At 34.2% G+C, this 23,802-nt stretch overlaps 1 protein-coding gene across 9 annotated transcripts in view; it reads left to right on the forward strand.

Moving 5' to 3' along the window:
- The window catches only part of LOC144855785 (inositol 1,4,5-trisphosphate receptor-like), a 62,035-nt gene extending 39,565 nt beyond the window's left edge, over nucleotides 1-22,470 (forward strand). For 5 of the 9 annotated variants that reach the window (XM_078713710.1, XM_078713711.1, XM_078713712.1 and 2 more), the window contains 25 exons: nucleotides 113-233; nucleotides 753-928; nucleotides 1,170-1,318; nucleotides 1,619-1,730; nucleotides 2,532-2,591; nucleotides 3,199-3,252; nucleotides 4,697-5,008; nucleotides 5,515-5,707; nucleotides 5,809-6,062; nucleotides 6,960-7,160; nucleotides 7,748-7,858; nucleotides 7,999-8,094; nucleotides 8,197-8,337; nucleotides 8,740-9,034; nucleotides 10,876-10,998; nucleotides 11,412-11,584; nucleotides 13,201-13,365; nucleotides 15,397-15,571; nucleotides 16,839-16,925; nucleotides 18,384-18,449; nucleotides 19,388-19,518; nucleotides 19,678-19,840; nucleotides 20,280-20,440; nucleotides 20,597-20,758; nucleotides 20,967-22,469. In XM_078713710.1, coding sequence (XP_078569836.1) covers nucleotides 113-233; nucleotides 753-928; nucleotides 1,170-1,318; nucleotides 1,619-1,730; nucleotides 2,532-2,591; nucleotides 3,199-3,252; nucleotides 4,697-5,008; nucleotides 5,515-5,707; nucleotides 5,809-6,062; nucleotides 6,960-7,160; nucleotides 7,748-7,858; nucleotides 7,999-8,094; nucleotides 8,197-8,337; nucleotides 8,740-9,034; nucleotides 10,876-10,998; nucleotides 11,412-11,584; nucleotides 13,201-13,365; nucleotides 15,397-15,571; nucleotides 16,839-16,925; nucleotides 18,384-18,449; nucleotides 19,388-19,518; nucleotides 19,678-19,840; nucleotides 20,280-20,440; nucleotides 20,597-20,758; nucleotides 20,967-21,077 — 3,792 coding nt within the window. In that variant the 3' untranslated portion in view covers nucleotides 21,078-22,469. Of the gene's footprint in view, nucleotides 1-112; nucleotides 234-752; nucleotides 929-1,169; nucleotides 1,319-1,618; nucleotides 1,731-2,531; nucleotides 2,592-3,198; nucleotides 3,253-4,696; nucleotides 5,009-5,514; nucleotides 5,708-5,808; nucleotides 6,063-6,959; nucleotides 7,161-7,747; nucleotides 7,859-7,998; nucleotides 8,095-8,196; nucleotides 8,338-8,739; nucleotides 9,035-10,875; nucleotides 10,999-11,411; nucleotides 11,585-13,200; nucleotides 13,366-15,396; nucleotides 15,572-16,838; nucleotides 16,926-18,383; nucleotides 18,450-19,387; nucleotides 19,519-19,677; nucleotides 19,841-20,279; nucleotides 20,441-20,596; nucleotides 20,759-20,966 lie in introns of all 9 variants that reach the window. The other 4 variants (XM_078713713.1, XM_078713716.1, XM_078713714.1 and 1 more) reach the window with 4 other exon arrangements.
- Nucleotides 22,471-23,802: the final 1,332 nt, after the last annotated feature.

Here is a 23,802-nt window from a genome sequence, read left to right on the forward strand (position 1 = left end):
AGAAAAGCAGTATTAGTACTTTACTGTATGTTGCTCACATACCTCTTTTTGAATGTGTTAAATTGGGTATGTATATTTTTTATATTTTTATATCATTGTTTCTCTGTTTTAGACTCGACAACCGATCTTTGTGAAGTTGTTACAGAGTGTTTTTAGAGTGTCGCAATGTGATTGGTTGTCTGGCCACCAAAAGTGCCAAGTTGAAACATGCATCAAAACCTTGACAGACATAGGTGAGTGTTGTAGGTCACTTTTTAAGCTTGGTTCCCACTAGGACACAACTCAATGATGTAAGCGCAATGCAAGAGTGTTGACCAATGACAAGCGACTGTTCGAATATTCCATCGCTTGTGATTGATCAAATTACTTGCACTGTGCTTATGTCCTTGCCTTGCGTCCTAGTGGGAATCAAGCACTAGAAACAAGAAACATAATTTTAATGCAACCAAATAAATTCTAAGGGTATGAAATTATGGTTGGCATTAACGATAGAAACAAAACAGATGAAGGTTGGAACACCAACCAAAGAGAGAGTTGTGACATTCCAGGCTGGGATGACTTGGGATGTGACACCAGGAAGGAGAACACTTTTGAGAAGTTGATGCTGTTATGGAGTTAAAACAAGGCTGAAACTTTATCAAGCCCATGACGGATATTAATTAGACACTTTGCGATACATGATAGAACGAATTTGAAATGTTAATTAATGAAGTCAGCATTTCTATTTATTTTTTCACTTTTAAATATTTCAGCGAAGAATCGTGGAATTGCAATACCAGTGGATCTAGATAGTCAGATCAATAGCATATTTAAATCTGCTAGTATTGTTAAGAAACATACGCGACTGTGGATGAGTCAAGGCCGCATGAAGCGGGACTCAATGATACCGGTGTCCCGAGACTACCGCAACATCATAGAAGGGCTACAGGTAAGTAGTCTGAACAGCAGCTATATAGTTTTTGCAGTAACGGTTATCATCATCATCGTGTGTTTTTTTGTCAAATGAAGTTTGTAAAGCTCTGTCTGCAATATCAAACTTTGTGTGACAAAAAAACTTGATTTGCCCATATATGGAGATGATTATGTCATTTCACTACTATATTTGGGCATATCACTACCATATTTGGGCATATCACTACCATATTTGATATTTATATACTCTTTTGTAGGATATTGTTTGTCTTTTGGAAGAACAATTACACCCGCTGGTGCAAGCAGAATCGTCAGTCTTAGTAGATGTCCTTCATCGACCAGAGCTCCTCTTTCCCACTCACTCGGAAGCACGACAACGCTGCGAAAGTGGCGGCTTCATCTCGAAGTAAGACTTAAATGTCTTCGCATTTGCTTTCAAATAATCATGTTGTTTAGTATTAGTTCTACTGCATGTCACTAAAAGTTCTATTAAATTGTTCTATTGCTTGTGTAAACATTGTGAAAAGGCAAGGCTGGTGACTGTTTAAGCAGCGTTGTACTCCACAGTCAAAATTGAGCACTGCCATTTTGACTGGCTTAGCCTCCTGCCATTCAATATTGATTGAAGATGGAAATAGCGGGTTAATTGAATTGTATTTGTTGAATAATAATTTATTTTATTTCATTTTTTGTTTATCATCGATAGGTTAATCAAGCACACAGAGAAACTACAAGAGGAGAAGGAACGACACCTATGCATCAAAGTACTACAAACACTTCGGGAAATGATGTCCAGAGATATCGAATACAAAGAAAAGGTCAGTACAAATATGAATATTCATGATCAGGTCATGAATATTCAATTTTTAGAAAATGTCTATAAAATGGTGCTGCTAAATTTAAAATGTAAGAAATTCTATTGTTTTTTTATTCAATTTTACATTGCAAAACATACATACTATGAAACAATGAAATGATATGAATATATAGAAGTCACCAGTGGTGTAATGGTATGGACAAATATCAAACAAGAATCTGTGTTCAAGTCTTGGTCTCTCACAAGTGTATACAATGCTTAGAATACTCACTCAGTATGACCACAGTGAATACATGATAGTTTTAACAATATATGATATTAATATATTAATGAAATGTTCTGCTATTGTTAAAACTACTACAGCTATTTAAGTGATGTGAACATTTTTAGGATTACCCATAATGCATGGCAACAAAATGCTTATAATATTAATATAACATTTTATTAAAGCATGTTAACAAATGCATGTTGCGTAAAATGTAGAATATTTAGTTGTTTGATCAATAACTAAAGCTCTGTCTACACTATAACTAATTAGTTCGACAAAAAAGTGTGATGTACCCAAATATGGTAGTGAAATGCCCAATGGTGTCATCATGTCCATATATAGGCACTTCACATTTTTGTGTGGACAGAGCTTAAGTTTAGTATGACAATAAATGTTGAATATCGAATGGTTTACAGTTTGATGCTTAACTTTAGTATCGTAAAAAGCAAAATATGTTTGTATTCTTGAAACTGAACATGTTAAGGCTTCAGATTTTTACCAAAAATTTTATTTTCTCTCTACTCTAACCTAAAGGACGAGGATGATGAGTTTGGCATGGCAAGGCATCGTCAGATGCCTGTAAGCCTTATGAGGGTAAGATAACTTCACCTGGTCATAGCTTGGTGTGTGGCTAATGGGCGATAGCTTGTAAAACCATTTGTGGTATAAATCTTGGGTTAGATTGTGGTATGACCATTTGGTGTTGGTTTGTGGTACCAGCTTAATACCAGTAAATTGTGGTATGACCATGTCTATTTTATAGGTCGATTGAATGACCAATTGGTGGTGGCTTGTGGTCTCGCCTTAATACCAGTAAATTGTGGTATGATTATTGGTGTTCTGGTATTTCACCTCTAGACCAGATGGGGTTGGCGTGGGCCTTTTATCATCTGATTACACAATGTGAATTTTAAATGGGGTAATGCCATTATATGAAGAATTATACTAATGAAATGAATGCTAATATGCTTGGTCATTTTTGTATTAAATTAAAGTTTTTCCAATATTTATACTTGAGTTTTTAACATAAATTATAATCATTTTTTTTATTCATATTTCTCCATGACATCATGTATTCATGGCAAACTAAAACCAACATTATGGAAGTTGCAGTCCTTTATATTAATAAACATACATTTTATTCATATTTTCTGTCATTTTTACATATTTTTTATAATAATATATTTGCATGCATTCACAGACTGACATAAACACACAATTTATGAGTAAAAACCAGCAGGAGGATGCCTTGCGGGTAGGTTATTTATAGATGTAATCATTTGTGTGAAATTTACCTTCATTATGATAAACGTCGCTATTTTCACCAGCTTTATCAAAAGTAGTTTTAGTTTTTATTGATTCTTTATCTGTTGTACTGACTGAAATAGAAAAAGAATGTTATAGAATGTAAATGTGTAATTACTTTATGTACTGTAGTAGTAGTTGTAATTCTTCCCTTATCCATGTGTTGTTACTTTCCTATATGCAGATTGTGTCTCTGTTTCAATACCTTTGTGACATTGTAGGCATCTTGATATTATTTGCTTGTTGAAAATGTTTTTTTTTTTTTTTAATTTGTGTTCACTAAAAGTAAATTAGATGTATACAGGCAAGGCATTTGACCAATCACAAGCGACAGATCGTATAATGAAACGCCTGTGATTGGTCACATTATTTGCATTGTGTTTATATCTTATTGAAAGCCAAGCCTAAAAAAGTACTGTACTTATGTATATTGCAATTCTGTATCATGTTTCTGTCACTATTTAAAAGACCTTCCAAATAAAAGACCCCACCCAAAAAAGACACCTCCCAAAAAAGACCCCACCCAAAAAAGACACCTCACAAAAGGAATATTAAAGTATTGGTTCATTTGGCTTCTTCAGAAGACAGTTGTGGATGAAGAGCCAAAACCTGCAGACATTCTATATCTTATTTTCTTTCGCAAGAAACACATGGTGTATCGCAAGCATAACTTTACTAGTGTTTATTTATCATGCAGACTTTTAAACAATGTTAATAGTTGTTTAGAAACAATGTCATGGTGGTCCTAAACATGGTTTGTGGAGGGATACAATATGAATATAATAATATATTGTTGGTTGGTTAAGGTTTATTGATGGTGTGTGTGTTTTTTGTCTGTGGTAAACTAGTTGAAACTGGGATTTAGCGACAAATTTGGAGACTAATCAATCTATATTTCGTATTGAATTATTATTGGGTTTAGAAATGGTTGATTAAAAAATACTAATACATTTATCAAACATTCTTGATATACACAAACTGGTACATAAATATTTGTGTAAGTTTTTTTGTTAAATTAAATAATGTGTTTAGAATTTGATATGTTGAAAAAGTACATGTTATATAACTACCAATTGTATTACAAATGTATTACATTTGATATAATGTTTTTCATGTTATTGAAAAAAGCTCAGTATCATAGATACAGTAAAACCCCCTAAGAGGAACCCCCTGTAGAGGGGATACTTTGCTTGGTGTCAAAGGTGTCCTATTAATAGGAGTTCTACTGTATTTTTTCTATTCATCACTGCTTTTAGCTAAAACATTTATACACATTTGTACACACACTACACTTCATTTTTATTCTTTACACAATTATCACAACATTGAAAATTATTTTAATTTTATCATTAGAAAATATAAAATTATAAAAATAATTATCGGTTTCTGAATAGGGGGAAAAACTACGTCAGAGTTTGTTGTTCCGTTATTATGGAAAAGCACATCCCCGTTACCAAAAGGAAGGCTCCTCACGGAAGGACAGTAGTGGCACGCAGATGAAGCAAACTCAATTGAACACGAATCATGGTACGATGGTGTTGAGCCGTGCGGAGATGTCAATGTCCCAAGTCCAAAACCAATTAGACGAGCAAGGCGCGTCAGATTTGGTCATAGACTTGGTTATCAATAACTCTAGTACGAAAGTGTTTCAGGAAAGTGTTGAACTTGGTATTGCGCTTCTAGAAGGAGGGAATATTAAAATACAGGTTAGTATGGTACACAGTATCATAGACAAATACCATGATACAGTTTAACATGTGTGTCACATGTGAATCCTATATCATGAAATTGTTTGATAGGCTAAATACAGAGTGACATGTGACAGTGTACCTATGATACGGGCATCACATGTTGTAGATGTTATTGAATATTAGTACCATCATGTCATACAGTAGAACTCCTAGGGATTAGTTTCCTATGAAACAAAGAAGAGGAAATATATGTGTTCTACTGTTGATATTATACTCTATATGTATACAGTATGAAACTCTCTCTCAATACTGGACACCTGTGTCTGGTTTTGTGGAAAGTTTGGTATTTGAAATGTGTTTTTAATGGTAGAAATGAATTTGGGACTTTTTGGTCTTTAAGAAAAGTCTGGGATTGGGAAAGTTTCTGGTTTTTAGAGAGTCAGGTATTGGGAGAGTTGTCTGTATACCTTTTTTATGACATATATTATATTGTATACTCTTGTCCATGTTTTGTTTTTTAGCAATCAATATTCAACCGCTTAACACGTGATAATGATTCGGACAAGTTCTACAAAGTGTTTTACGAGAAAATGCGTGAAGCGCAAACAGAGATTAAAGCAACGGGAACAGTTAATACGGGAGAAGGTATTGCAACGAAGGGCGCAGATTCTGATGGGAATACAAAGGATATTTCGTCAGGACGGTTAAAGAAATGTAAGAATTTTAAGTAACCAAAATTATATATTCTTTAAAGAACATTGTCATGAGCATATTAGCAAATGTAATTTAATATTGTGTATTTTTATTTGTTTTAGCTCGCATTCCAAATGGTGGTATCAGCGAAGAATTAAAAGAGCAGTTGGCTGATGCAGCTCTCCATACCAGCAAAGCCTTTGACGCAGTCCGTAAGGGTCGAGATGATGAAGGTGGGGGTGGAGGGGGTACAGCTATCGACATGGTTGAAAAAGGCAAAGATGAAGACCGCGACATGAGCCCAGAGATCAAGATAATGCAGCCTATACTGCGCTTCCTACAACTGTTGTGTGAAAACCATAATAGAGATTTACAAGTAAGACTGGAAGAGCATTTTCAAGAACTGCAGTTACTTTACTATTCGATCTTTAATCTGATTATGCAAATTTTAGCAAGTTTTTTGTGTAATTGTAAACTATAACATTGGAAAAAAATAATCTCATTTTGTTGCTGTAAAAATGTAATTACTGCAGTAACTGCAGTAAAATAATTTGATCTGAAGCTGTAAATGTAGTATTTTGGTTTGCAGTATAACTATGAAAACAACAGTACTACAGTTGAACCCCTATCCTACACCGTATGGACCAAAGAAAATGTCCATTGAATATGTGCGTCCCAAAGGTGGGATTCTACTTTACTATAATATGCCGTAGTTTCCATAACTACTCAAAATGTACATAAACTATAAGGATGGTTTTTGGTGGTTCTAAAGCCGATTTTCCACTAGGCGAAGTTGTTCGCGCGAATCCAACGTTTCGAAGAGAAAAAATCGTGAATAGCTATGACGTTCATGTTCCTCACGTGGTTGTTGAGCATTTCGTTTCGCATGAGTGCTCATGAAAGCGTCATAGCTCATTTCCTGAGCTCTGATTGGTTGCGCAATATTTCACTTTGCAAAAAGTAGAAACAATTCGAACTAGTAAATTTCGCTGAAGCGAAAAAATCAAAGGAACTAGAATTCGTCGAAGAAGGGAGTATGACAGACAGAAACTCGAATGCGCATAGCATGGCGCTTTCGATTCGTGCGAACAAATTCGCATAGTGGAAAATCGGCTTAAGAACTGATGTTTGTTATGTCTGTTTTTCATGTCAGAAAATACTGTAGTTCAGTGTAATTGTTTAGTTTAGTTTTTCTAGAAGAAAAACCATTGCAATGAAGCAAGTCCTGTGTTTGACGTGATTGATTACTTTTTATTTGTTTCTCTTTGTCCAGAATTATCTACGCAATCAGTCCAACAAGAACAACTACAACCTTGTGTGTGAAACACTGCAGTTTCTTGACTGTATCTGTGGTAGCACCACCGGTGGTTTAGGGCTTCTGGGATTGTACATAAACGAACACAATGTCGCCCTCATTAACCAAACATTGGAAAGTCTCACAGAATATTGTCAAGGCCCTTGTCATGAAAATCAGGTAATAATGATTAGTACACTGGTAGAACCTTGTAAATACATAGATGTTACACATACAACAATTGTCATCTCCAAATCCTTTGTGTTGAGCTGCAACCAAAAGGCACTAATTCCTCTATCCACAACTACAGAGACTAAAGCGTGGTTCCCACTATCGACGCAACGCAAGGACGTAACGCAACGCAAGTGAATTGACCAATCACAAGCGATGGCTTATTCGCTTTTGATTGCTAACTGTCTATAACTTTGCTTGTCATTGGTTAAAACGCTTGCGTTGCGTTTACGTCCTTGCGTTACGTTCTAGTGGGAACCAAGTTTAAGATAGACCAGTACACCATTGTAAACCCCTACTCTTCCAAAAGTTAGACTGTGTTCTTAAAAACTAGCTATTCATTTTAATCCATGAGAAGACCTGTTGTACCGTTAGAACTATGGTCAAGAAGAGACTTGAACATGTGCCTATTTGATGGCTGGGATTTGTGCCACCCCAGCCATAACTGCTTGGCAACTATTTTTAACTCCGGATGCCATTGTGCAATATCTTTATTTTATTGCATATGAATTGTAAATCATGTTTTGTTTTCCCAGAATGCAATAGCAATGCACGAATCAAACGGTATTGATATTATTATCGCGTTGATTCTGAACGACATCATTCCACTGAGTAGACATAGAATGGATCTTGTAATGCAGCTGAAAGTAAGTTACACGCTTAGCCCGTTGAGCACAAATAATTGACCGTGCATTATGTTATAAGTAAACTAAACAGTAATGCAACAGAAAGCACAAATATTTAAGAATTGTACCTTATGTTATTATATATAATTTTATTTTTATAGAACAATGCATCAAAACTGTTACTAGCAATAATGGAGAGTAGACACGATAGTGAAAACGCTGAAAGAATCTTGTACAACATGACGCCAAAACAACTGGTAAAAATTTGTAAAATTTTAGTTAAATATGTTTAAATATATCCTGAAATTGTGTTTTTTTTTTTTAGAAATGTGTTGACCTATGACCTTTGTATCCTGCAGGTGGATGTGATAAAACAAGTGTATCAGCAAGAGCTCCAGCAGAACACAGAGGTAGATGAAGATGGCATCCGGTTAGCACCAGTAGAAGAGGGAACTTCACCCAGAAGAGTTGGACATAATATCTATATTCTAGCACATCAAGTATGACACATCTTGCATTTGTCCACTGGATGAGGCTATCCGCTTTAGTTAAACATTTTGTATAGGGCATAGTGGACCATGTTTGTAAATAATATTTGCTATCGGTATGGTGACTATACAACCAACATTGGATGGTTGTGTATTTTATTCTTCTGTATTGGCAAGGTCGACTGTTTAATCTTTTATGTACAGGGAACTAGGTACAGTAAAACACATGGACAACCGTACAGATAGAAAATCCATGCACAGTTGACCATGCTGAAATGCACTTCTTTTTTTAAATAACCTTTTTGTAACCTACCGGTGATTTTTAAAAGTTAATTAATTAAATAGACAAACAAAGATTGATAAATAAAATAAAAATTGTAGATAGATAAATGAAATGCAAATTTAATTTTCTAGCTTTCTCAACATAACAAAGAACTTGGACAACTACTTAAACCAACCAATCTTGATGATCACAAAGCTCTCAAATATTATGCAGAAAACACCGCGCAAATTGAACTTGTTCGCAAGGACAGAACCATGGAGCGTATCGTTTTCCCTGTGCCGCCACTTTGCGAGTACTTAACTCGCGAGACGAGGGAGAATCTATATTACTCAGCGGAGCGTGACGAGCAGGGGAGTAAAGTTTCCGACTTTTTTGAACGATCGGAAGACATGTTAATGGAGATGAAATGGCAAAAGAAACTGAGAAGTAATTAGTTTTTTATTACGTTTAACTGTAAATTATGCGTGCATGGTTAGTTGGCAAACCTAATGAATGTAATATTTTATCATTGGTGCCTCTCTGATAATGAGGAAAGTTGAAAGAATTATTATGGCATTGTCATTATCTTTGTAATAATTCAATGCATTCCCTGTAGTCTGTCAAGTTCTGCATCACTGCTTTTCAATCTAACTACTTACCCATTGTATAATACGTAAAAACACAATACATTGTGAATGTAAAAATAAATTATTACATAGCGAAATATGCAAGACATTTGGATCATCCGAACTGCAACTGGTCAAATTACTTGCGTTGCACTTGTCCAAGCTGTAACTGAAGCTCTGTCCACACTATCGAACTATTTTGGAAAAAAAAGTGTGATGTGCCCAAATATGGTAGTGGTGTGACATCATCATGTCTATATATGAGCACATCCCATTTGTTTTAGTGTAAACAGCTTAATTCATGATTAATAAAGCCCTGTCTACACTATCAAACTTGATGTAACAAAAAATGTGATGTGCCCATATATGGGCATTGTATTGTTAGTAACATATTTGGCAATAACACTACCATATTTAGGTACATCACACTATTTTGTGAAACAAATTTTATAGTGTAGACAGAGCTTTATACACAAATAGTTTGGCATCATGCATCAATGCCTGTAACACTTTGTCATAAGGGAATACATTCAATTAAGAGTTCCAATATATCTTTTACCATCTTGATATTAATAATTTTCCAGCTTGTTAAGAATAGCAGTCTGCTTTATACATTATGTAAAGTCATCCTTTGATTGGTTTTAGTTGAAGGAATTCAATTTCAATCATTTCCATATTAACGTTATGTTGTGCACAACTCGTGTAAATCTTGTGGATTTGCAATCTCTCAAACACTAATACATTCTTAAGTTACTTTTGATTCATGTATTTATGTCAAACCGTAGTTAATACTGTCCACAATTCAGATATTAGTATTTTGTTGTCTGCAGCTGGTGTGTGAATCCAAACTGATTACTATTATCTTGTTCACTGTCTTTGTGGCTTTCTGATGCTGTATATGTATTATATTTAAATCATACTTAATACTTTTTTTATTAACATTCCGTATCAATACAGTACATCTTTGTCTGGTTGTAGTCTGTGTATTAGTTTCTATGTCGGTTGCTATTTTGAATCATGCGTCCTACTTCTGTAAATCGGATATAATGTTTATTGTGTTTCAACTACAGGTTGACGAGTAATGAATTTTCTTGATGTTATCAAATGTACATGTAGAATACTTTTAAAACATTAGTTGATTTCAGTTTATTGCTGTTTAGTACATACTTTTAGTATATATACTATAAGTATATTGAAAAGTGTGCTGTAACAGTGTAAGCTGGAGATGTTGCAGTGAGTTTGAATCTGTCTTCTACATTGTTAATAATAAAAAAAACTCAACAGTGATTTTCAGAACTAATATGTGTAAATGGTGTACTGCAAACTTTATTGCAAACATATTGTCCCGTGTTCATTTCACTAGAAAAGTGTTGTTATAACAGTGTATGTCCTGAGTAGGGGTAGGCCATTTAGTGTTATAACATATTTACTCATTGTCTCCTGAAGGAGGATTTGCAATGTATTCCAAAAATATTATTACAGCATGGCACTGTATAGCCTAATGGTATCATGATAGGCCTGTGAAATCCCAACAATTGAGACTGTCAGTGTTAATGAAAATTATTATCACCATTAATTGAGCAGTGTGTCCATAAATGTCTAGCAGTAGATGTTTTATGCACTCTAGGAGTACACCTAAATTGAATAAATATTTGTTTACAGGTCGTTCACTCTTATACTGGACAAGTCGGCATATTTCACTATGGAAGAAGATTTCATTAAACCTTGCGGTGCTAATAAATTTACTTGTTGCGTTCTTCTATCCATTTGAAAAAGGAACTGGAGGTGAGAAAAAAAAAGAAAAAAAAGAATAATTGACAAAAGCAATTGCACACATAAAGACCTGTAGTAAGACTTTGTTTATATAGAGCATCTTGTGTATATGTGTATATATTAGCTGGCCGGTTCTGTTTGGCTGTTTCTCCATTGAGATCCCGCACTGATATCGCATTGTCAGTTGTCAGTAATTTTTCTTTGGATCTGTATATTGGTGACAAAATGTACTATTTCTTGTTGGTTGTTTTGTAGGTATGCCTAAAATGAAATAATTTCAAATTGTAAAAAAAGTTACTTTATGAAATAAAATAAGGGGGTTTCAAACACTTTGTGTTCGTATAAGCAAGAAATCTGAATATATTTTAAGTTTTGATAGAGCTGTGAATATAAATATGTTTGAATGTGTTTATAATATTTTACAGAATTGGATCCTAAGCTATCTGGCTTAGTGTGGATTGCAATGTTTGTATCGTTACTCTCTGTGGTAATGCTACCAACTCCATCAGGCTATCGTATGCTAATTATATCCACTGTGTTCCGCATGATTTACTCGGTGGATATCTCATCAACGCTTGTTCTCCTCGGTTTAGTAAATGTAAGTTGTTGTTTGTATTATTTTAAACCCATCTTGTGAACTGATTTCTTTAACTGGTGATGCACAAGAATAGGAGTTTTCAATCTCAAAACATTGTTATAGTACAAATAATGTGGTAAGATGTATTGGAGCTGTTGCTTGATAAACATGCTTGCCTTACATTAACAATCACAAGGTCAGGGGTTCAATTCTTACCTTGTGCCAGGTTTGTAAGTCACAACTCTTTCAACTTCACTCCCTATGCCTCAATTAAGACTTAGTTTTTAAACATGATAAATTATAAAATCCTGTAATATGTGAGTTACTCACTGTTGGATGCGTATGAAATTAAAATAATAAGGCAGACGAAGAAATAATAATACAGAAGTGTTTAAAAATTGCAATGAGACATCTACTCGGTCCTTATCCGCCATTTTCTTGACAAATCGAGGAAGAAATTGTACTCAAAACTTATGTTTTAAGTTAGTTCGGCAACAAGATGAACGCATTTAAGAAGTTGTGAACTCATAAACACTGCCCTAAATAGTTGTGATGAACGCATGCACGTTTATACGCGTACTGCTGACTATCCCGCTCGACTAAGACAAGTTAAATAAAGATATTGTATATTCATAAAGTGTTTATTTTTTCATTTTATTCCTAGGAAACCATTTCCTTAGTATACATAATTTAGAAGTCCAATAGTCATTTAATACTAGCCTAGCTGTATTAGATTTCACTGTATATAACATCCCAGCATCTATTTCAAAATGATGCAATAAATATGTGAGAAAACAAGCTCAATCTATATTAATATGTCAAGTATCTGTTCCTGGGAGATTTCAGGCGATTTGTTACATTTACAAAGTAGTGCTTTGACCTCGTTCTGGGAAGTAGTGAGGTTTATTTACCTAAGGGTAGGCGAATTAATACCACGCTAATTAATACTGTGGCATTTTTCCAAGTTTATACCATAGACAAATGACTTATTTCTCCACGTATATAAAGATCAATTCCTAATTGTAACTGGACTGTGTTCCAAAAGAAAACTGTCCCAGGGTATTTCGGGAGTGAAGTTTTTTTGAAAGTTGACTGACATACTGTTATTCAAAAAACTGATGCTATACCAGCTAAGAGGTACAGATACGTACTGTACAAATCAGAGTTCTTTCATTTGAAGATGGTAGTTATTTTAGAAGAATGTTTGTATGACTTACTTATTTATTCAACCTTATTTAAAGAGTGTATCTGAAATAGCTGCACTACAGCAGTACTGATGTGAAGAAGAAGTCCTCATTAAATGTTGAAATTGAAAGAAATGTTGAGGCATGGTAGCTTGGTGACATTATGCTTGCCTACCAATGTCAAAGTCATGGGATTCTTGAACTGTGAGAAAAGAATAAGTCATAACATAAATGACTAAAAGTTTAGAAATTCAAAATCTAGCTTCAGTCAAAATAATAGTGGAGCTGTACGTTTGTTAACATTTGTAAATAGTTTTGTAGTAAGTAAAGGCCTTGTGAAAAACACCAATCTGGTGATGCAAGTGTTGCATCCGTTTATAAATAAAGTTGTTGTTGTTGTTTGCTTTTTGATAGATATTAATTATATTCTAATTGTTTTTTATGTTACTTCAGGTTGTTATAAAGTGTATTTTTATAGTAAGTCTTCTCGGCAATAGGGGCCTAGGTAATCGTGGAATGCTGAGTGTATTCACGGACTCCAGTATCCTGTATCATTTTCTGTTTTTAGCCTTCTGCTTTGGAGGAATTTGCTCAGAGGAATATATTTATAGTTTTTTGGTAAGTTTAATAATTTCCCTTTTGTTTTTTTCAAATAAAGACTTGACATTGATTAGAATAGCGATATCTGTACAATGTTGTAACCAGTAATCAATTAGGTGTTGTTATTTACTTTCGACAGCACCACTTAACCAGTTACAGTAACTGTATGAGGTTGGCCTCCCCTTTATAGCGGAGTTTTTATCTAGTTTCGAGAGCACCAGTTACAATTAGACTCCTATATGTGGGATACGTGCATTACCAGATTTCATACGTCAAATATGGTCCCTTGTACATTTGGAAGGAAAGTGTCGCCTTAATGGGAGTGTCCATTGAATAGGGGTGTCCCAAAGTAAGATATATATGTACAGTGTTCCTGGATTCTGCTGCTAATCAAATGTAGGCTGTTTGTTCATACAAATTGCAAAAGTAAAAAGGCCTCGTAACAGGGTATTTGCTTTAACAACCTATATAACTCCATTTACACTTAATTGATGAAGACGGCTTAGTTTCTCATTTGAGTTAAGTGTTCGTTAAGTAACTGGAACATGCACATAAATTTATATTTGTATGCTGCACACTATAAACTACATGTGGCTAAGTATGGCTATTAAAATCACTTTATTAAACATTGATCTACAAAAAAAGAGTGATATAAATATATTGTCATTAAATTAATGGGTTGATTTATCCTATATATAGTATGAATAATGTATGTAATAAAGTGTCATTACTCTTTTGTAGGAAGAAATAGGTTAGGTTATATAACTATGAAATGATGGGTGTTGTGTAGTGTGTATGTATAATTTATTCATTAAAATGCTAATGTAGTATTTGAATTGTGTCAAATGTTAGTTTAGTTACAGATTTAGGTCTGGAACTACAGTTATACACAAAGTTATAAATTTGTAAAGCAGGAAGTGTATGTAGGTTGAAAATATAGTAAATTGTAGAAATCACATAAAGATTATGCCTAAAAATAACAGGAAAAAAAATGCTGCTGTGGTTAGGACTATTGTCATGTAATATAACATTTGTTCCAATGTGTGTTATACCATAAGAACACCATGACGCACCCCTTGGTAAAAAAAATTACTTACCTTTTGGTGACCCTGATGCACCAGTTTTGTAGAACAATGGTGCAGTATTACCATGTTGTTCATCATTTGGTGGGTGGTAAAGTGACGGAAATCGACACAACATTGTTTTGATGAGACGTACCAGTTAGGGTTTTTGATGCACCCTTGTGTCAATAATTATTTGTAGATGACGCACCCCTCATGGGAGAGTTGTGTAGTGGGATAAACAATTGAAAAGTGCATACAAGCCACCATTAATAAGTATACATTGACATGCACATGCACATACGTCCACTGTCAACTACTGTATAAGAGTTGACATTTAGAGTGATTCTTAATACATAGATATAGGTAGATTATGAAGTGAAAAAACAGACAAGTCGTGGCTAAAAATAGAATCATTTATCAGAAAAATATGTTGTTGTTTGCTAGAGGTCAGGCGTTTTAATGTGCACTTTTGTCAGGAATAAAGGCACATAATAATGTAATCAATCATGAAATTTAATGCCATATCTACATAGCTTAATTTTATGACATTACGCTTGGATAGTCTTCATATCATAATCCTAATAAATGCCATTACTTTGGTTTAAAGGTCGGTGTAAGAATATCCTTGTAGTCATCTTGGTAGAAAATAAAGTTAGATTTGTTATAGCCATACTTTCTGTATTCTACTTGCCCAGTGGGCTACTGGTTTTTGAACAATCAGTGAACATTGAAAATTTACTGATATTGATAAGAATAGTGTCTAGGCTGACATCATACTTCTCTAGCACACCACAATAGTTTGTATTAGGCAGAGTCTTGTAAGAAATTGACCTGTTGATGAAATCACCACAATATTTGATTCGTTCGTATCAGGTACATCATAACAATAAATAACAGGTTAGCTCTGCCATCTGGCACACAAGTCTGATTCTTTATATAGCATTATATTGGTTTGAAATCTTCTGAAACCTATACATTTGTTTAGCTCCTAGATGTAGTGCGGCAAGAGGAGACGCTGCTAAACGTTATCAGATCGGTCACTCGGAACGGTCGGTCCATCATTCTGACCGGCGTACTTGCGTTAATTCTGGTGTACCTCTTTTCCATCGTGGGATTTCTATTTTTTCAGGATGATTTCCCAGTGGAGCCGATTGAACGAGGTAAGTAGGAAATTGATTTGAATGAATGAATTATTTATTTGTATTGATTCAAAGATGTATATCAGAGGTACGTGGCGAAACTTTGATCCCATTAGGACGCAATGTGAAGACATAAGCAGAACTCAATCAAGTCGACGAATGACAAGCGTCAGTACGGTTAATCCATCACTTGTGATTGGTCAACTTGATTGCGTTGCTCTTACTTACGTCCTAGTGGGAACCAAGTGTTTGTAATACAAATTCATTTGCTGTTTCATGTAATTTGTAATTGCTGACACAAAATTTTCAAAAGTAATATTTATTTGTTATTAACATTTTAAACTTTAAATATGAAGCATCTCAATTTGACATTTTCTATTTTGCCAATTTAATCATTTCATAAAATAATAACATTACATTAATACTATTTCTCAGAAGTGGTTGAGTCTAGTTATTGTTGGTATACATTAACGTTCATCTATAAATTATGTATGTGGTATAATGCTATGAATGGAAAGATGAAAAAGGTTCTTTCTGAATATACAATATAAAGAAAAAACCCAGCACAATCCAATTATTGAAATTGTCAAATGTTATGAGGAAATCTGAAATTCGTTTGCCTCATTACCCCGCGTTATTTTATAATTTGTTATTAAGTTGCAAATTTTATGAGATAAAACACATTGCCGTAGGGTTTGAGATTTAAATCCACTGTAAAATCCATTTACACGTGCAGATATCGCATATAAATTATCACCCAATGCAATTACCTAATCGATCAGTTGACTGGGTAAGGTCGGGAAAATACTAGATTGGATTGGTTTGGGGTTACTATAGATTTCCTGACTATTAACATTCATAGCAATTTATTTTATACGAGATATTTTTTACTATTTGCATTGTATATTTCAAGAAATGTAAAAATGAGATCCATTTGGTTTTTACTGCGGATGTAATGTATTAATAAAGGCCCTGCAAAATGAATAAGGTATAGAAATAACAACTTTAGTTCGAAGCAGATACAAAACTTATAAGTTGGTAAGGCCACTGCAAGTAATTTGACCAATGACACTCAATAGATCATTTGAACTGCTGTTTGTGATTGGTCAACTCAGTCGTATTGTGCCTACGCCATTGTGTTGCTTCCAATTGGAACCGAGGTCTTATAACATTAATAATCAAGCAAACATACACTACCACTCCCCATTAGACACTGTCTTATATATTTTTTCCATTTTAATTTATCATTGTTTATTTGTTTACCTCACTTCACCTCTTCATCCACTAGATATAGCTATTAAATTCACTGATGCAGCTTCTTCCACCCCCGTTGTTAATGTTTCCATGGCAACACCATCCAGCTTTCCTCCTAAAGGTATTATAAATCTTCACACACTTTTCAACAGGAAATAATTATAAGTTTCAGTAGTCGTTAATATAGTTGAATAATAAAAACACAATGGATCGTGTGCAAGTGTTTCTAGTGCAGGTACTGCAAAAACTACAGTTATACTGCAATATCATATCATTGTGATTTGCGTCAATGGCTAAATTGTAGTCACTGCGATAACGGTGTGTAGTATGATTACCTAAAAGAAGGTTGCTAAATAATGGAACAAGATGAAACAAAACTTAGTTGCTGCAGTAACTGCAGGAGAAGTATTAGTACATGGTCCCTATATTTCTAGTACTAGTGGAGAAAATATGTAAAAGTACAGTGTGAGGAGTCAATGGGTACACAGGATTTATTTAATAGTACTAGGTGTGCATAGTGCAGGAACAGGACTAGGCCCTGTACAAGCTCTCTTTATAGATAAACTGATTTTCATCATCTGAAGATTAATGTGTGCAGAAACACAAAGTATTTAAATATTCTGGATTGATAACCATTACACCTAGTTCATACATTATTTATAAATGTAAAAACATCAGCACATATAACTCTATTTAAAATGTAAAAAGGTTGTTTTAAAGAAAGTCATTAATGTAGAAGTCGTAAATGCTAGTCATGAGCGGTTATAACATAATCTATGTGTTATATGCTACTTCATGCAGGCTTTGTTTGTGGTAATTACAAACATGATGAAATTTATATTGATCATTTTATATCACATTTGGATATAAAAATGTCTTGCACGATTTACCAACTGCAAATTAGAATTTGTAGCAAATTAGAATTTGTAGATCTCAACTTGAATTTGCGTGTGCTGTAGTGTAATAGTGGAACACTATGACGGTTTTGGTAACACAAAATACGTAGAAATGTAAGAGATAAAATTGAAAGTATAGACATTTTGGTGAATGGATAGTTGGGGAGAATATTTGTACTTTGCCTCCTATAATTTTTTATATGAAAGTTCAGTAATAAATCTATTGTTTTGTAGTTATTAATATAATTTTCTTGTTTTCCATTGTTTTGTAATTGCCATACTTGACCAAGTAGTATACCCCATTATCTAAAAACTCCCACCGTACTGGAACACATGTATGATCTGAGTATATTAATGAAATGGTTAGAATGTGAACTACTGTAAAACATGAGACCGAAACGAGGAAATGGAAAAGATACATAAAAGATACAATTTCCTGCTTGTATACACTATCAAACTAGTTTGACAAGGAAAGTGTGATGTTATATGGCCAAATATGGTAATGATATGACATAATCATATTGTATGGGCACATCACATTTTTGTGACACATAAAGTTTGATAGTGTAGACAATGCCTGACCCAATGGGGATACTACTACGTCAAATATGGTAATTAATACTTGTTGCTCTTCTTTCTCACGTTGCTTTTTATACCATGCCTTTTCACTCCATCCATTGTAGTTGAAGAAGGCTATTGTTCGGCCGGCAACTGCTCTAACATCACCTTACCAGGCACCACTACTCCAGGTAAAAAGTGCTTCCATACCATAAATAATGTTCTCTCACAAAGAATAATTTAATTTGGGCAAATGCATGATAAATAAATCTTCTGCAATGTAGTAGAAATGATAAAGTAACAAAGATTACAGGCAACCAGTCCAGAATATGAATTCTTCTATACTATTCTATATTAAGAAATTTTAGTACCGTATTGTTTCTAAGAAACGTCCCGCCCCTAATAAACGTAATTTTGGATGTTAAAATGTACCTCCATTGAAGGCCCCCCCCCCCCCTTTTTTTTTTGTTTTGAGAAAATGGCACGCCCCCCTTTAAGTTTATTAGAAACAATACATTATTTACACAACTTGCGTAACGCAAAACAACGTAGCTACAAAATGTTGCTTTTCGAGAAAAATTGAATTGAAGTTTGAGTGTTTGCATTTCAGCAACAAATTAGCGTAATAATGTGAAATTTTGCATGATTGTAAATAAATAGTAGTCATAAGTAAATCCAAAATATTAAATAATTAAAACAATGTTATGAAAAGTTATTACCACTTTTAACAGATACGTTGTTTTGCCTTGGAAATGACGATGTGATGAATATCTTGTTTATTTAGCCAGTTATTTGACCATTTCACAATGATGTTACTGCAGTAATTACAATTTGGTTATAATGATGCAAGACTGTTGGGGTGAATGTGTTCATTATAATGACTACCTCAAAAACTAGTAGTAGTACTGTACATAAGAACAAACTGAAAGCATTGCCTGAAAAGAAATGTAGTACTGCAGTAAATGCAGAATACTGTAGTAACTGCAGTAGAGTAAATTGGGTATGAATCCTTGTGAAATGGCATAACACACACAATGTTAGATATGTCTTGTCCTGAGAAACAGAATTAACTGTAGAAGTGTATAATAATAATATGTTGAAAAAGATATTATACATAATGTCTTTATAGATGAAGAAAATAAACAAATTGAACCTCTGAAGAGCTGCGGAACATTGTTGATGTGCATAATTACAACCGTTAACCAGGGATTGCGCAATGGAGGTGGTATCGGGGATATTCTATTAGCACCCTCAAGCACTGTAAGAACCAATTTATTGATGTTATTCATAATAGTGAAAAGCATTCGTGGCCAGGAGTTCAGATGGCAGACACCCTGTCTGTCATCTAGCAGGCTGGCAGAAACATGTGACCAGAAAGCTCTGTTTTACACTTATATTATATAATCTTGCTTTTTACAGAAACATTTTATTGCACGTGTTGTGTATGATATGCTGTTCTTCTTCGTTGTAATCATTATTGTTCTCAACCTCATTTTTGGTGTTATTATCGACACATTTGCTGACTTGAGAAATGAAAAACAAACAAAAGAAGAGGTGCTGAAGAACACATGTTTTATATGTGGTGAGTTGTAGCAAGGCAATGTAACACCAGGACACTGAGCGCGCCTTTCCAAGATAGGAAGTTGTAACAATCCTTAGATCTTGTGTGTGGCTGGGTCAAATACCAACTGGATTGTAGTATACATATATATATATTCTCAGTGGTGCGCGGTGTATGTTAAGGGGCGTGGAACCGATACTGTCGCAGCCATAGATAAACCCTTTGTTCTCCGGAGGTCAGCAACCTGTTGTCAGATTGCCTAAGTAAAGAGTGTTGTATTTTTAGCACTGTAGTAAGCAAGAAATAAAATTAAATTTCAGATTAAAATAATTGTAAATCTAGTTGTATTGCATTGTAAGGGATTAGAGTTTGTTGTAACGGAGTAGAGCAGTTATAGGCGGTGCACTGTAAATCATTGTAAGGAGTAATTGACAAAGAATACAAAAACTTTTGTTGGTAGGTCTTGATAGAGCTTCATTTGACAATAAAGAAGTATCATTTGAGGAGCATAAAAAGGAGGAGCACAATATGTGGCACTATTTATACTTTATAGTCCTTGTGAACGTCAAAGATGAAACTGAATTCACAGGACCAGAGAGCTATGTTCACTACATGATTAAGGTAAACCTTTGGGATTGGTAGGTCGACGTAAGTTGTTAATGTTGACTACGGATCATGATATTGGTGTGACTAATACTACTGACATCACTTAGTACCTTGTAACTTTATTCATAGGTGTTATTTTTTCTGAGTTAATGGTTATTTTTGTTAATAAAGGAGAAGAATTTGGACTGGTTTCCTCGTATGCGGGCAATGTCTCTTGCTGCAGATGAGGGCGAAAACGAACAAAATGAACTGCGTAACTTACATGTGCAACTTGAAACAACAAACAAGTTGGTGCTGACCTTATCGAAGCAGCTGGCTGAACTGAAGGATCAGGTAATGTGCATTAGAATATGCAATGTGAGTTGAACCAGTTGATGTGTACTGATAAATGGGTCAGTATATTGAAATGAAGAAGGAAAGAGTTGTTAACTTAATGTGAATGGCCTTCATCATGTACTCTGTGTAATGGAATTGTGATAAATGAAACCTTCAGCAGTAAAGGAAAAAAGCAATGCTAATAAATGCTGTTTACTTTCATTAGATGACAGAACAAAGGAAAAAGAAGCAGAGGCAAGGACTGGTGGATTTGGAGCGAATGCAGAATCCACCTAGCCGAATAATGGATATGGGAATGAATGGACCAGAGGGCTAATGAATGGACCAAAAGGTTAATGAACGGACCAAAGAGTTATTGAACGGATGGCTACTAAAGTAGTTTCAGAATAGTACTAGAAGATGTGTTGAGTTCTAATGCAACTGTTAGCTGTAGTACATGTCCTAGTGGTTTCATATATCATAAAGGCGAAAAGTTGGGGGAGAGTTTGATACATATATCTAGCAGCATTTGGCAATAAATAAAGTATACATGTATTATGAGTCATAGCAAAGATCAAATATATAGGAAATGTTTATCCCTGGCAGAAGAGGTCATGTTGAAATTAGATATTTAATTTTACCAAAACGCAGTATATTTTTCTAGTAATTTTAGTAATATAGAAGAGTGATATAGTCTATAAAATATATATTTACTAGATTGTTTATGGATACCTTGAAGTATGAGAATCAAGTGGATTATTTATGAAAGTAATTGAAATATAATAGTAAGTTATAAAGTGTAGGAGGTGAATGATATGTACCATCTTTGGTTATGTCACCTGTTAATGTTTTGTATAGGTAATATATTTGAAATTCGAAATGTACAAATTATGTTTTGTATATTGTTATGAAATACATAGTTAATCAGATAAATGAGGTAAATGTAGTTATCGAAAGGAATGTATAAGTTAGGTCTGAATACAATTTGGTTAAGAGTAGAATGCTATATTAGGAAATATTTATTTGCTGAAAGGGAGTTGTGTTGATCTACTGCTGACACTAAGAAGCTGTCGGAGGGCAAGACATTCTGTAATTGACTCATTTGTGTGTAGTTTTTCCGGTATTTTTGGAGTTAATGGTTAGGTGAAATATAATCACAGCAAAACCAGGTTCGAATGTAATATTTGAGGTCATAAAAGAATGATGTGAAAAAGAAGTTGATCGATATGATAATTAGGACAAAAAATGTGGAAAAACAAAGTTTTTTTATAATGAACACTTTGTAATTTGGACATAATATGTGTTAATGTTACTGTTATGTCTGTATGTGTGTATGTATATGTTATAACAGCTGTTAATGTTTGTCTTTTGTTTAATCATCTAATTGATGAACACATATTATTCCATAATATACCGTATTGTTGAAGAAGTAATACACCAGTCATAGTAATATGATATGATACTAATATGAATAGCACCGAGGAAGGGCTGGTGGGTATAAGAAAGTTCAGCAATTTATTAGTGGCTATTGTCTTCATTTATGTATTGTTTTCATTAATTTTCATTCATCTTAATACTGTGTATATCTGAACGTCTAATATGCATTTGTTAATAAATAGTGACAAATTATTTACCATTGAAGTTGTTGTCAGTAATGATGTATTTGTAAATGTTTTTATATTCTTTCTTTATACTAATGTACTTGGTTGCAGGCGAGTACAGCCTGGATCGTGTACTGTACTCCATTGCCGTTGAGAGATGAAATAAAAAGGATTGCTTTATGATAACTATGTTTAATATAAGACATTCATTTTGCACCTGTATTCATTGTTATTAGCCTCACAGCACTCATAATTATGTGTTATGTAATAATGTATGATTTGAAATGTTGTCAGTTTCTTGTGAATTCCTAGATCCAGTATAAACAGTATGTGTCTATAACAGATCTTAATAACATTTGTGAAACTCCTGCACATGTATGTTGACATTAGGTTGAGAATATGTCGTATGGAGATGATCATCCACTGCAGTAACATTGTGTTCCCTGAATAGTAATGATTGTTGTTGGTTGAAGAGGCTGAAATGATGAGAAACGAAAATAGTTACTGCAGAGGATGAAGGATGACAGGGTTGAAGTATTGTTTTGTAGGGGTTCAGCTAATGGTGTAGATTATTTACTAGCAGGAATTGGGAAGGAGAGCTGGATACAATAGTAGGCCGTGTGAGGAATGTAGAGAAGAAATATAAATGAAATGAAGTGAATTTATATGTGATTTTGTGAATGAATATACATTGATATCTGTTGTAGAATGTGGTTGTTGGAACATGGAATGCACTGAAGGTACTGTTACCAGTCACCAAAACCGAACACCATAATCATAATGGGTGTGGAGGTGTTGTAATTTGTTGTTTATATCTTAAAGGGGTACCATATTTTGGAAACTTATCAGATTGTGGTGGTCAAGGTAGCAAGAAGTGGGAGCCGATGTCAAGATATCCTTTAAAGGTTTATCGTAGACGATGAAATCAGTATCTATATATATATATTACAGTAGTAGAATTGTTAGTGAAATATAAAGAGGTTATGAATCAATATAATGTATGTGTCAGAGGTGAAATTGTCGGAAACATAAGACGGCGCCAAGCAGAAGGAGGGAGCCGGCGGGTGACAATGTATCGTTTATTGAAAGGTTGAAATGAGTGTAAAAACGACAAAGGTTACTGTAAATGGGAAGGAAGTGTCGGTATGTAATTTACTGGTGGGGATGTAAATGTCTACATAAGGAAATGGCGCATGGCGGAAGCAGTGTAATAGGGTATTGGGATTTCCCGAACTTGTGACGTACATTTGTGAGCAATAACGCATAGTTAAGCGGAACGTAGAATGAAAACCTGTAAATGGCGCGTTGGCTTTTACGTGGTGATATGTTCAATGTCATGTATGAGCTTGAGAAAAGAAAGTAGTGGTAGACCTACACTGCACTGTAGGACGGGGAAAAGATATCCGACGTAGTGCAATATGTTGCAAGTATGGTGATAGACGTTTTTTGAATTAGTATTTG

The sequence above is a fragment of the Antedon bifida genome, chromosome 11, assembly GCF_963402885.1.
Source record: "Antedon bifida chromosome 11, ecAntBifi1.1, whole genome shotgun sequence".
Lineage (NCBI taxonomy): Eukaryota > Metazoa > Echinodermata > Crinoidea > Comatulida > Antedonidae > Antedon > Antedon bifida.